The sequence below is a fragment of the Sciurus vulgaris genome (assembly GCF_902686455.1).
Source record: "Sciurus vulgaris genome assembly, chromosome: 11".
In the NCBI taxonomy this organism is placed as follows: domain Eukaryota; kingdom Metazoa; phylum Chordata; class Mammalia; order Rodentia; family Sciuridae; genus Sciurus; species Sciurus vulgaris.
The window spans coordinates 26,172,948-26,187,575 of NC_136472.1; the positions used below are offsets into that span (position 1 = coordinate 26,172,948).

General features: G+C 41.0%; 1 protein-coding gene across 8 annotated transcripts in view; it reads left to right on the forward strand.

The window, feature by feature from the left end:
* Positions 1-1,702: 1,702 nt before the first annotated feature.
* The window catches only part of FNBP4 (formin binding protein 4), a 36,387-nt gene continuing 23,461 nt past the window's right edge, over positions 1,703-14,628 (forward strand). For 3 of the 8 annotated variants that reach the window (XR_013757839.1, XM_079105022.1, XM_079105025.1), the window contains exons 1-8: positions 1,706-2,033; positions 3,030-3,122; positions 7,989-8,125; positions 8,435-8,618; positions 9,815-9,962; positions 10,081-10,201; positions 11,757-12,098; positions 13,111-13,321. Coding sequence is in view for 5 of the 8 variants with exons in the window: in XM_079105022.1 (XP_078961148.1) it covers positions 1,727-2,033; positions 3,030-3,122; positions 7,989-8,125; positions 8,435-8,618; positions 9,815-9,962; positions 10,081-10,201; positions 11,757-12,098; positions 13,111-13,321 (1,543 nt within the window). In the remaining 3 variants the exon portion in view is untranslated. Of the gene's footprint in view, positions 2,034-3,029; positions 3,123-7,988; positions 8,126-8,434; positions 8,619-9,814; positions 9,963-10,080; positions 10,202-11,756; positions 12,099-13,110; positions 13,322-14,628 lie in introns of all 8 variants that reach the window. The other 5 variants (XR_013757840.1, XR_013757841.1, XM_079105021.1 and 2 more) reach the window with 3 other exon arrangements.

The window sequence follows — 14,628 nt, forward strand, 5'->3', positions numbered from 1 at the left end:
AGAGCACCCCTGGGTTCAATCCCGGGTACTACAGGGGGGAAAAATCCTTTCCACTATGGTAAACCAAGGAGATTAGATTTTTCCAACTCATTCACAGGAGGCCATCTTTTGATTTATGTTTCAGTCAACCAACCAAACTTAGCAGATTTCCTAGCTCCTTTTGTTGCAACTTTAAATACAGAATCTCTGTTTAGTGGGCTCAGAGCACTCAATTTGACCTAAACCAAATTCAAGATGCTTCCACCATTATCCCATAGCCTTAATATTCATTCCCACAGGTTTCCCAAATTTCCGCTGGTATACATTAGAAAATTTATGCAGTTCTTTTGAAGTATAGTGCACCTCCTCCCTGTCATATTTTATTTTATTTGATACTGGTGACTGAACCCAGGGGCACTTAACCACTAGGCTACATCCCCAGCTCTTTTTAAGTATTTTATTTAGAGATAAGATCTCACTGAGTTGCTTAGTGCCTAGGTAAATTGCTGAGGCTTTGAACTTTCGATCCTCCTGCCTCAGCCTCCCGAGCTGCTGGGATCACAGGTGTGTGCCATCACGCCTGGCTGTCACATTTTAAACCTGAACTTTAGAGATTTGCTGGGGATACTGTAGATCTAAAAGCAATGAGAGGTATTAGGGATGGGTCCTGAGAAGAAAGCACTGTCTTGCTTGGCAACTGCTTCAAGGGAAGTCATTACAGGTTCAGGATGCCAGAGCCTCTGCAGGCTAACAAGACTCACCCACCAGAGCCTGGCTTGGTGGCATACACCTGTAATCTAGGTGACTAGAAAGGCTGAGGCAGGATCAAAAGTTTGAGACCATCTTAGGCTAATTAGCGAGACAACGCCCCCTACCCCAAGTCTCAAAAAAAAAAAAAAAGGAAAGAAAGAACATGAGTGGAAATAGATATATTAAGGATATGGGAGTATGGTGGAAGCAACTAGAAGGTGGATCAGGTCAAATGACGTAGCGCAGTGGTAGTGTTGAGCGCCTCTGGGTTCGATCCCCACTACCGAGAGATGGGGGTAGGGGGCTAACTCAATGTGCCACTTCGTGAGAGTATTTCCAAGAACTTCAAGAGACTGGATCTGAAGGTAAGAGTATTAATGGAAGATAAGTAAAGAGGATAAGGTTACTAGTGGAATCAGATTGGCAAGGCTCCTTCAACCTATCTGAACAGTTTAGGCGATTTACTTATAGGGAGGACAACGTCGTTCTTCCCAGCTAATAAGCAACACAATACAATACACCATCTTTGTGGTCTTAAGAATTTGCAAAAACCTCAGACCCATTATCATATTTAATGTTCAATGCTATACCCAAGTAAACCACAGTAACCAGAGGAAAACTTGGAAAGAGTCCAAAAAGCAGCACAGCTTCCTAAAGGGCAAATAACGAACAACTAGCCCAGAACAGCCACAAGATGGAGGACAATAGGGTAAAGAAAAGACTCCGCAAAAAGCGCACGCACGGAACCCTACCATGGAGGAAGTCACTCTAAATGCAGGCCCTTCTGCACTATTGGCTTGACGCCCACTCTTTTTCCTTTTCTATTGGCTACCGGCTTCTGACCTGGGTCAAAACAGCCAATCGCTTCGTTCCGTGGATAAAGCCCGCCTACCGCAGGGGAGGAGGAGCCTGAACGACCCGGGGGCCCAAGGCGCTTGCGCAGGCGCGCGTTCCGCCGGTTAAAAGCGGATCCTGGCCGAAGGCGGTGCCGCGGTACATGAATATTGATTACGCATCGCAGCGCCGAGCCCCCGCCCCTTTAGGCTGCCGACGCTCTCAGCTCGCGCTCGGGCTCGCGATGGGGAAGAAGTCCCGGGCGGTACCCGGCCGCAGGCCCATCCTGCAGCTCTCTCCGCCGGGTCCTCGCAGCAGCACGCCGGGCCGAGATCCGGAGCCGGAACCTGACACCGAGCCGGATTCGACGGCGGCGGCTTCCAACCAGCCAGCCCCGCCGGCGGCGGCAGCGACCACGACGACGCCCGCGGTGACTGCCTCCGCGGCCGCGGATGATTCGCCTTCAGAAGGTGGGACATCCGAAACTCGAGCGCGGGGCTTGCGGCCTAGGCCTCTCGGGCCGCTTCCTGGACCCCATAAGGGGGAGAAGGCGGGGCGGGCGAGATCCACCCTCCCGAAGCCCGCCTGTTTGGGGACGCAGGGACTGCGGGCAGGGCGGCGGAGGCCCAGGGGCGGCGGAAGAGGCCTGCAGAGCTGTGCGTGATCCGCCCGGGCCCATCCCAAGGCGGCGCCATTGCATGTCGCTGGTACAGGGCTTTCCCCGGGAACGTTTGAAATCCGACTGAGGCCCAGGCACCCTGGCCTCTGAAACGTCCCGGGTTGGTTTTGATGACGTAGGAAGGCAGATGGGAGTTTCGGCGTGCTAGGCTAGTGACGGTGGAATCTGGCCTTTCTACGCGTCATCTGCGTCCTTTGGTGGTGGTTGTTGAAATTGGGAGTAGAGACTCTTTAGAAATGAACAGACCCTTTTTATTATGCCAGACAAAGCGGTAGTATACCCAAATTAACAGGTATCCCGAAAATTCCTGGAGAAGTGGGTTCCCGAGTACTTGTGTGGTTCTCCCTGGAATGGTACTTCCATTAAGAGTAACTGTATGACGTTGCTGCAGGGGTAGTTGCTGGAGAAGCCGCGACCATTTCAGGCACTAGTAAATCACGTTGAAAAACTTGTGCAGAACATTCTGTAGCGGTGCATGTTGTAAAAACCTCATGAAAGGCTGGAGATTTATTGTTTTTGTGTGTGAATTTTGAAATATTACGGATGTAATTTTCATATACAGTGTTCAAATTCTTAAAGTTGAAGTCACTAGGCATATGGAAGGTTCTAGTTATGCCTGTTTTTCATCTCCCACTTATCTGGGTCATTGATACACCCTGTTTTTAAGTCGATGAAATCTAGACTCGAAAGGGCAAACCTGATTGATTTGCCATCTCTAGTGTTTCTCTGGTCCACCAACTAACTGAAGGTTCTTTTTTTTTTTCTTTTGTTCCTTTTTAAAACGCAGATGAACAGGAAGTGGTGGTGGAGGTTCCCAGAGTTGCTCAGAACCCTCCAAAACCAGTCATGACAACCAGACCCACAGCCGTTAAAGCAACAGGTATAGATTTTGTTTTGTTTTGTTTTACATCTTATCTAGAATATCTTTTATTAAGTTCAAGTTGAATGCTTTGTTGAATGCTTTGGTGTTGCTAATTTATATTTCTCCTATAAGTGTAATTTAAAATCTTTTCTGGAATTGGGATTGTAGCTCAGTTGTTGAGCTAGAATTTGCAAGGCCCTAGGTTTAATCTTCAGCATCTCACATACACACACACACAACCTTTCTATTTGTGAGAGCTTGTTGGCAACTACACTTTTTCCTTTTAGTCTAACCCAGGGCTTAGTGCATGCTAGACAAGCACTCTACCACTAAGTCACATCCCCAGCCTAGTAAATACATCTTAAGCAATGCAAAATTTATGCTTTGTCTCTGTATCCAAATAATTTTTATTACTTTTTCTTCTAATGCTTTTTGTAGTTAGTTTTCTAGCCCTTCCTCCAACTCGTCCTTCAGGGACACCAGATGTATCTTTTCATATTGTTCTAACACTTCCTTGATTGGTATTCTAGCATACACTCTGTGGAGCTGAAAATTGTTTTTATTAAATATTTTTTAAGCACAAAGAATATTTGCTGCATTGGTTTCATAAACACACCTGAGTTCAAACCATCACTCTAGCATTCACTGTAAGACTTTGAGACAGTTATTAATTGGGCCAGACATCATTCATGTATAAAATGGATCTTATAGCCATGAGTTTATTTTGAAAATCAAACTGAATAATATATATAAAATTGGGACACAGTAAGTGCAAGAATGTTAGTTTTCTCTACCTTTTTCATAGTTGAAAGATTAAAACGTGTTTTACTGTCAAATATTCTTCAGAGCCATGCATGGTGGCACACACCTGTGATTGCTCTGGGAGGCTGAAGCAGTAGGATCACAGGTTGGAGGCCAGCCTAGGCAACTTAGCATGACCCTATCTCAAAATAAAACTTAAAAGGGCTGAGGGCTGGGGAGATAGCTCAGTTGGTAGAGTGCTTGCCTTGCAAGCACAAGGCCCTGGGTTCAATCACCAGCACGGCAAAAAAAAAGGGGGGGGGGGGGTCTGGGATGTGGTTGTGTTGTAGAGCACTTGCCTACCATGTGCACCACCCTGGATTAAATCTTCAGTATATCTGTGCACTGTGGCACACATCTGTAATCTCAGTGCCTTGGGAGGCTCAGGAGGATCACGAGTTCAAAACCAGTCTTAACAAAAGTGAGGCACTAAGCAATTCAGTGAGACCAGTCTCTAAATAAAATACAAAGTAGGACTGGGGATGTGGCTTAGTGGTCTAGTGCCCCTGAGTTCAATCCCTGGCCCCCCACCCCACCCCACTTAAAAAAAAATCTGTAATTGGTAGTAATTACTTTTTTTTTCAAAGTTTGGAATACATTTTATACTGTTTGACACCTAAAATAATAGAGACTTATACTTCCCTCCATACCATTTGCCACTTAAGAAAACAACAGTGTAGGGGCTGGGGTTGTAGCTCAGTGGTGGAGTGCTTACCTTGCACGTGTGAGGCACTGGGTTCCAGCCTCAGCACCACATAAAAATAAATAAATAAAGGTATAAAGGTATATGTCCATCTAAAACTCCCCCCCCCCCCAAAAAAAAAAAAAAGCTGTGGATTGAAACACTAAAACAGTTGTAAAATTTCAGAGCCATGTAATACCTTTTTTCCCTGCCCCCCTTTTATTTTGAGACAGGTTTTCACTAATTTGCTGAGGTTTGCCTTGAACTTAGAATCCTCCTGCCACACCACCTCCTTAGTAATTACAAGTGTGTGCCACCAGGCCAGGCAAATAAGAATTTTTTTCTTTCTGTAGGACAGGGCTTACCCTGAACACAGTTTTGAGATTGCAAAGTTTTGTTTTCTTTTGGGGTGGTTGTGTGTGTGTGTGTGTGTGTGTGTGTGTGTGTGTGTGTGTGTTAGTGGGAATTAAACCCAGAGACTCTATACCACTGAGTTGTATCTCCAGTCCCATATACATATCTGTATCTATGTCTATCTCTCTATATTTTGGGGGGTGGGGTATAGTACTTTCACAGTGAAAAATAGTGTCTGCATGGGAAATTATCCATTAAAAAATTTGAAATGATCTCTATTAAATTAGGTCAATAGACCAGTATGATAACCAACAGTATTAAGTATCTTTGAGAAAGGGGTATTTAATGTATTCTACAGATGATCTTCAGAGTCTATGAATTCCCTGAAATAACACACTCAAGTGTTTGCTGGGGCACTGGGGGTGTTGTTTTGTTGCTTTTGTTGCTTTTTGGTGTTTTCTTTTTTTTTTTTTTTTTGTTTGTTTGTTTGTTTGTTTGTTTTGGTGGTTTTTTGACACCAGGGATTGAACCCAGAGGTGCTAAACCACTGAGCCACATCCCCAGCCCTTTATTATTTTTTATTTGAGACAGGGTCTCTGTAAGTTGCTTAGGGCCTCACTAAGTTACTGATGTTGGCTTTGAACTTGTGGTCCTCCTGCATCAGCCTCCCAAGCTGCTGAGATTACAAGTGTGTGCGACCTCATCCAGCCAAGTATTTTTAAGAGAGGTTCTATAGCCATATGTCAATGACTCAAAAGACTTAAAAAGCACTGGAAAAGCAAAGAAATGGTAATTATAAAAGTATAAGACTATTTACTATTTGAAGCCTGTCTGGAAGGCAGGATATGTACCTGAGATGTAATTTACTATCTGCAATAGTTATTGGATTTGCAAATTGTGTGGCACTGTGATTTTGTGAACATACATTTGGGGATTTCATTTGTTTTGTTTTGTTTTTCTTGGTACTGGGGATTGAACCCAGGGTGTCTCACACCATTTGTTTTATACTGAGGTATAACCCTTCTTATTTTTTATTTTGAGACTAAGTCTCCCTAAATTGCTAAGGCTGGTCTTAAACTTGCCATTTTTTTGCCTTAGCATCACAAATGGCTGGGATTATGGGCTTACAGATGCCCCTTGCTTGGTTTGATTTTTTTTTTTAAATTTTCTTTTTAGTTGTAGATGTACACATACCTTTATTTTATTTATTTTTTTATGTGGTGCCTCACACATGCTAGGCACGCGCTCTAACCCCAGCCTATTTTGAATTTTGTTCCCCGTGGGGATTGAACCCAGGGGCTCCGCCTGGTAGGAGTGGTCTTCTGAGCTACATCTTCAGCTTATGTATCTGTTCTTTGTCTCCCTTTGCTGGCATAAAACTCTTAAAATTCTTGGGATCTTTAAAGTGATAAAGTGTTTTTGTATGCTAATGAGTTGATTAATGGGTGACAGGTCCTAGGTAGCTTCAGGATAGGTGGGGCTGATTCCAGTTTATGGAGAAGGGAGATGGGCTAAAGGGTAAGTTGATCACCAGTGGTGGGTCAGTAATTTTATCAAGCCTATGTGAAGAAGCCTCCATAAAAGCCCAAAAGAATTAGGCATGGTAGGGTAAGTCTGCAATCCCAGCTACTCAGGAGGCTGACACAGGAGGATTGCAAACTTGAGGCTAGCCTTTGCAATTTAGGGAGACCCTGTTTCAAAAAATAGGAGGGACTGGGAATGTACTTCCATGGTAGAGCACTTAACATAGCAGGCAGTCAATCCCAATACTGGGTGTGGGTAAAGAGAGCTTCCAGATGGCAAACCTGTGGAGGTTTTCTGGAAATTCTGGGCCCCTTTTCCCCTGCATCACCCTGTGTACATCTGTCTTCATTTGTATCCATTGTCCTATGCTTTGTAATAAACTGGTAATAATTTATATATGGTAAATAATATAATAATTTATATATGGTAATTATTTATATATGGTAAACAAGTTTTGTGAACTGTTCCAGCAAATTAATTGAACCTAAGGTCGGTTAGAAGGACAGGTAAAACCACCTGGGGGGGTGGGAGGGGTGAGAGGGGAATAATAGAATGAATCAAACACCATTACCCTATGTAAATGTATGATTACACAAGTGGTACACTTCTACTTCATGTACAACCAGAGAAACAAGTTGTACCCCATTTGTTTACAATAAAAAAAAAAAAGTAAGGAAAAAAAAATACCTGGGGCTTGCTGTTGGCTTTGAAAGTGTGAGGGGGCAGTGTTGGGATGGAACTCTCAACGTGGGAAGTCTCACACTAGCACAGGTACAGTGTCTGAGTTTAATTGAATTGAATTAAAGGACACAACACAGAATTGATTGCTTGCTTGTTGTGTGGGGGAACACTACACATCTGGTGTCAGAAGCATGATTTGAGAGCATAATGGGAGAAACTGAATGTTTATTCCTACACTTCTTCCTCTGAGTATTATTCAGCCTCTGTTTATTAAAGGTAAGCAGGTTGAGGTTTGAGGTGTCAGGAGTCTTCTCAGAAAGACACTGCTAAGCACTGTAGTTCTGAAGAATGGCCCTGTTTTCTTAGGTTTTAACGTAGCATCAAATCTTAGTAGTAGTCTAACACTCTTGTGAGGGTTTTATTTTTCTAGGACAAAGCAATGTTACATGGCAATACTGTGAGCGTTTTTCTTTTGTGTTATTCTAAATCCGAGCCTGCTCCTTATCAGTGTATGTGCTTCATTTTCTAGAAGTTTAATTAGAAAGTACATACGTTTATGACTTGGTTGTTTTGCGGGGCAGGCAGTACTAGAGACTGAACCCAGGGCTTTAGGCATAAAAAGCAAGTGCTGTACTGCTGAGATATATCCCTAGCCTGCCTCCTTTTAAAAAATTTTGTTTTTAAGTTTTTTAATTTTGAGACAGGATCTTGTTAAGTTTCTTAGCTTGTGGTCCTCCTCCCTCAGCCTAAATTCTAGCTACAGATATATCAGTTGTAATTTTTAGAGACTTCCTAGGACATACTGGCATTTTGGTTACTAAGATTTTCCTTTTTGTTTCTAGGCGGTCTATGCTTACTTGGTGCTTATGCTGACAGTGATGATGATGAGAGTGATGTTTCTGAAAAACCAGCACAATCCAAAGAAGCAAATGGAAACCAGTCAGCCGATATCGATAGTACACTGGCCAATTTCCTTGCGGTTAGTGGTGCTTTTGTTTGAATTTTTTAGTTATTACAGCCACTCTGGGACCAAGCACGATCAGCATGCTTGTCACTCTTGATGTTTCCCTCTCCTTTCTCCTCCTTTGCCTCTGTCTTGCTCTGTCCCTCCCTATCTTTTATTAAAAAGCTTTTAGTAGAAGGAGAAGGAAGGAGAATGGAAAGGTTTGGGGAACTTGTATAATTAGAAACAGTTTTGAGCTGCAAATGGAGCAGTAGGATTTTTCAGTTTTCACCATTTTTGAAAGTTTCTGGTTTCTGTGTCATTGTTGCCCTTTTTATTCTGTAGGAGATTGATGCCATAACAGCTCCTCAGCCTGCAGCTCCCGTGGGAGCTTCTGCTCCACCTCCAACTCCACCTCGACCAGAGCCAAAGGAAGCAGCAACATCTGCCCTTTCTTCTACATCAAATGGAACGGACTCAACCCAAACACCAGGGTGGCAATATGATACCCAGTGTTCACTGGCAGGAGGTGAATGTGACTAACCCCTTGTTTATAGAAATGTTAAGTATAGTCCTTAAAGTATTCTAGACATTGGCATTCCTAAGGATGAAATCCCAGATACTTTAGCCCCAGACTGTAAGATTCTGGCCTTTTAAATACAGTACTTGGAAAATAATTGGTAGGATAGATCTCTGAGAACTTGTCAGATCTAATTTCTAACTTTTGAAAAGTAATTTTGCTTGTCCTTTTAACCAGTTGCATAATATGCCAGATGAATATTTTGACAGGTAAATAAATAATAAGTCATTTTAGAATATTTGGGGAGGGGTTGTTTTTTTGTTTTGTTTTGTTTTGTTTTACAGTGCTGGGGATTGAACCCAGGGCCTTGTGCTCAACAGGCAAGCACTCTACCAACTGAGCTATCTCCCCAGCCCCTCCAGCATATATTTTTGAAGTAGCAAAGTGATTTTTTTTTTTTTTTTTTTTGGGTGCTGGGGATCGAACCCAGGGCCTTGTGCTTACGAGGCAAGCACTCTACCAACTGAGCTATCTCCCCAGCCCCGATTTTTTTTTTTTTTTAACCTTGTATGCAAAGACAACTAAATATTTGTTGAGAAAATAATTCTAAAGACTGAATGCAGTGGTGTACTCCTGTAATCCCTGCTACTTGGGTGGCTGAGGCAGGAGGATTGAAAGTTCAAGGCTGTCCTCAGTGATTTAGTGAAAAAAGGACTGGGGATGTAGCTCCATTGTAAAATGCCCTTGGATTCAGCCCTTTTATTATATGACAGGGTCTCACACAGTTGCCCTGGATGTCCTCAAATTTAATGATCCTCCTGCCCAGCCTCCCAAATCACTGGGATTATAGGTATATTTCAATGCACCCATCTTAGTGAGAAAATAATTCTTGATATTATACTGGTGGTTCTTGGTTACGTGTGTGTGATGGCGGCAGGATGCACCCAAGGGACAGTTGACATTGCCTGGAAATAGTTTTGGTTCTCACAGTGCAGGAGTGTTACATCTGGTAGGTAGAGCCCTGGATGCTGCTAAATAATCTACCTAGGACTACCAGCACAGCAAAGACCTAGCAACTGAAAATATTCTAATAGTACCAAGTTTGAAAAACTAAACTGTTAGATTATTGTGGCTTTAGAACTAACTTCTTGTAAGTCAAGTCTGTGAAGGGGTTTGTACTTAAAATTTGTTTTCTTTCTTTCTAGTGGGAATTGAGATGGGAGATTGGCAAGAAGTCTGGGATGAGAACACAGGATGCTATTATTATTGGAACACACAAACAAATGAAGTGACTTGGGAGTTACCTCAGTATCTTGCCACCCAGGTACAGGGATTACAACATTACCAGCCCAGGTAAGAGGAAACTTAATTTATCTTGAAGGAAATTAGTCTCATCTTGTTGATTGTGTTTACCTTCTCTTTCTCTTACTAAGTTGCTAAGTCTTTTTTTTTTTTTTTTTTTTTTTTGTAGTTCTGTAACAGGTGCTGAAGGTAGTTTTGTGGTAAATACAGACACATATACAAAGGAGAAAGCAATTCCTGTTTCCAGTAGTAAAAGCGGACCAGGCATAGCTAAACGAGAAGTTAAAAAGGTAAGTGTTGTGACTAATCCTGCTTGCGCTTTTTCTAGTCTAACAAACTTGATATAGATTATATTTTAGAACAAAAATGGGTTCTGTTTTAGTTTTACTTGAATGTCTTTCTGTGTATTTTTTAGGATTTATAGTACTTAGTTCTCTTTTAGGGTGTTAATGTGCCGTCGAAGTTCTTCGGGTCATTGAGAAGAATTTGGGACAAGCCACAGAGGCAGGGCTCCAGGTCCCCATCCCACTTCAGACAGAATTGTTCTATTATTTTAGAATTCCATGTAGGATTTTTTTTTTTTTTTTTTTTTTTTTAATGAGAAGATAAATTATCTTACAAATTAAAAACACTACAGATTGAATATTCCTTATCCAAAATGCTTGGGACCAGAAGCATTACAGGTTTAGGGTATTTTGGGATTTTTTAGTTTTCGCATATATGTAAAGAGATACCTTGGTTATTGAACCCAAGTCCAAACTCAGTTCATTTGTTTCTTGTACACCTTACACAAATAGCTTAAAGGTAATCTTACACAATATTTTTATGTGCTTGTGTTTTGACTAATGACACTTATGAGCATGTCAGGCGTGGAATTTCTATTTGTGATATGCCGGCACTCAAAGTTTGAGATTTGGTAGCATCTGGATTTTCAAGTTAGGGATGCTCAGCCTATACTAGTGAAATCTAGCATTTCTAAGTCATCATTAGGAAGAAAAGGAGTTGTACTCTTTAGAGAAGAGAGTGTGTTAAATTACAACTAATCTCAGATTTAAAATGATGGATTTTTTTTATCAGAAAGTACCTTTTGGAGCTGAGGATTAAACCCAGGGGCATTTTACCACTGAGCTACATCCCTAACCCTATTTTTTTTTTTTTTTTTTTTTTTTTTTTTTTTGAGGCAAGGTCTTGCTGAGTTGCTGAGGCTGACATCAAACTTGGGATCTTTGTGCTTCAGCCAGGCATGCATCACTGATTCTAGCTCAAAAAGCATTTATGGGTCAGGGTACAGCTCAGTGGTAGAACACTTACCTAATATGTGAGAGGCCCTGACTTCTATCTCCAACACCGCAAGGAAATTTTTTTTAAGTATTTTTAATCTTTATAATTCCAGGACAGAAGTGTGGAACAAATATTTTCCCAATCAGAAATAAAAGTTTTAAGCATAATTACTCATTTCACTTTGGAAATATTTTACATGTCTCTAAATTGGCTTTCACAGCGTATCTGTGAGATTTTCTCATCTTAAAGAAGAGGAAGGTGAAAATTTATTCAGTCATGTGTTGAATTAACAAAATACTGATCTTAGTCTGCCTGTGCTTTGTATTGGTCTGTCCTTCGACTATTTGAGAATAGGGGTAGGATATATTTGAGTCCTACTCAACAGGATTCTAGTTCAACCTCTGCCTTTTTAAAGTAACAATGTTTCCATTGTGCACATTAATCTGTTCGCTCTAGGTGCTTTTTATGAGTATCCAATGAATGAAAATAAAGTTGATATGAACTGTTGATTTATATACCTGGGGAGATTTCTTGAGAATTGAGGCTAAATGATTTTATTTGTAGGAAGTAAATGAAGGTATTCAGGCTCTCTCAAATAATGAGGAGGAGAAGAAAGGAGTGGCAGCCTCACTACTTGCTCCTTTATTGCCTGAGGGGATAAAAGAGGAAGAAGAAAGATGGAGAAGAAAAGTAATTTGTAAAGAAGTGGAGCCAATTTCAGAGGTGAAAGAAGCTAGTACAACAGTAGAGGAAGCAGCGACAACGGTAAAGCCACAGGAAGTTATGCTGGACAGTATAGAAGACCCTTCTCAGGAGGATCTTTGTAGTGTCGTTCAATCTGGAGAAAGTGAAGAAGAGGAGGAACAAGATACCCTTGAGTTGGAACTAGTTTTGGAACGGAAAAAAGTAAGATTTGAAGGTTTAAAATACATTCCCTCCCCTTTATATTGTCATATGTGGGGTTCATCGCACTCAACAGCCATTATTGGGTGGGTTGGTCTGTTTGTTTTTAATCCCTGTTATTTTAGTATGTTACATTAAGTTATTGCAATAAAAACTTGAGTTGTAGCAATCGATAAATGGACCTTGTAAAATAGCAGAATTGAGAGAAACTTATTTAATTCTCAGTCCTTTTTTTTTTAAAGATGCTTCTCAGGAAACTTTTTTCATTGAAAAGTTGATTTTTACCTCTTTTCTGCATTCTTTATCTTTGGGGCAGTTTCACCTCTGACTACCTTAAGAGACCCAATGTGAAGCAAGAGCTTAGCAGGGTTTATAACATTTCATTGCTCTTTAAGCTTTCCCCATTTGAGAAATCTGAAGATATGGGGAAAGACTAAATATTTTTATTAAATTTTTTTTATTTTTCAAAAATAAAAGAATAATAAAATATATGCATATAAATATAAATTAAGCTTTTTCTATTTTGGGTATGCATTTCGGACAGTAAATACATTTGTGGCTTTCTAAAACCAATTCCCTCCAAAGCAATGCTTGCTACTATAATTGTGAATAGGCATTTGCTGAGTACCAATAGTATATGGGCACAATGTTCAGTTGTGACGGAAAAGAGTATTTAGAAATTCTTCCTGTTTTCAAAAGTTTTAAATTCCAAGAAAAGCCAGGTACAGGGAGTGGCACATGTCTGTAATCCCTGTGACTCCAGAGGATTGGGGCAGGAGGATTATAAGTTTGAGGCTAGTCTTAGTAACTTAGTGAGATCATTTCTCAAAATGAAAATTTAAAAGGACTGCAATGTAACTCAGTGGTAGAGCACCCCTGAGTTCAATCCCCACAACTGTGTAAAAAAAAAAAAATCCAAGAATGTAGTCAAGGCTATCATTTTTCGCTGCTTACAAATGGTTAAATGTTGATATTGGTTCATGATTCTCTAATTTTATCATCACACTCTTTGTAGGCAGAATTACGAGCCTTGGAGGAAGGAGATGGTAGTGTGTCAGGGTCTAGTCCACGTTCTGATATCAGCCAGCCAGCATCTCAGGATGGAATGCGTAGACTTATGTCTAAAAGAGGAAAATGGAAGATGTTTGTTCGAGCTACCAGTCCAGAATCCACCAGCCGGAGTTCTAGTAAAACTGGACGAGAGACTCCAGAAAATGGAGAAAATGGTAATTTTATGCTTCAGGTTCAACTTTATTTATTTGACTAATTAATTGTTTTGTGGTACCGGGAATCAAACCCAGGGCCTTGTGCACATAAGGCATATGCTCTCCTACTGAGTTATTCCCAGCCCATGCTAAACTTCACAATTGAGCACTTTTGAGGGGATACCCTTTCGTACTTCTTTTTTCCCCCTTTCCTCTCCTGCCAAAAAAGGAGATAGCAATTTTATTTTTATGCTTTGGGGAAAGTACTGGGAAGTAAGCCTCCTTCCATGTCTCTTAAGAATTTGAGGCTGTCATTCATTGGGTGGTATGGTGTGTTCATTACAGAGTAGGGGTTACTTCTCCCTCAGAAGCATAAAATGAGACTGACACCCCTCTTTTTTGTGTTGCTTGCCATAAAAATTAGAGGCCCCTGGGTTCTCCTTTGCTTACTGTTTTCTAGTTGGTAAGCAAGGAAGGCAAGGACTACCTCTGGCCCAGTCTCTGTGGGTAGGTAGATAGTTTGATTTGTCATGAGGACTCAAGTTATTTTCATTCCAAGTAGGATGGAAGAAACCCTGATATATTGTTGCAATCTGTTAGATGACTTTGAATAAAGTTAATGTTTTAATATCCATTTGACCATAATTGTGCAGTGTAAATTTGATGGTATGATCTGAACACCACCAAATGTTTGGAACATTTAGCAGAAGTTACTTTTGGTTAAAAAAAAAACAAAAAAACACCAGTGTTGGTGCAGTGGCATACACCTGTAATCCCAGCGACTTGGGAGGCTGAGGCAAGAGGATCTCAAGTTCAAGGCAGGCCTAAGCAACTTGGCAAACCCTTACTTTTTTTTTTTTAATTTTTAGTTTTAGATGGATATAATACCTTCATTTTATTTATTTTTATGTGGTGCTGAGGATCAAACTCAGTGCCTCACATGTGCAGGGCAAGTGCTCTGCCACTGAGCTGAGAGTCCTTCCTTAAAAAAATAAAAAGGATTGGTGATGTTGCTTAGTGGTTAATCGCCTCTAGGTTGATCCCTGGTACCTGCTACGCTACCCCCCCACCCCCCAAAAACTGATAACAACAAATGTGGATATTTTTATTTGATTTTTTTTTCCCCAACCATCAATGTTAACATGAAGTAAAATTCTAAAATTCTCTCCTTCATTCTCATCCCCTACCCTGCTATACATTTTCTTTTATATACATGTACTTTTTTTTTTTTTTTTGGTAGGTGGACACAATACCTTTATTTATTTTTATGTGATGCTGAGGATTGAACCCGGTGCCTCACACATTCTAGGCAAGTGCTCTACCACTGA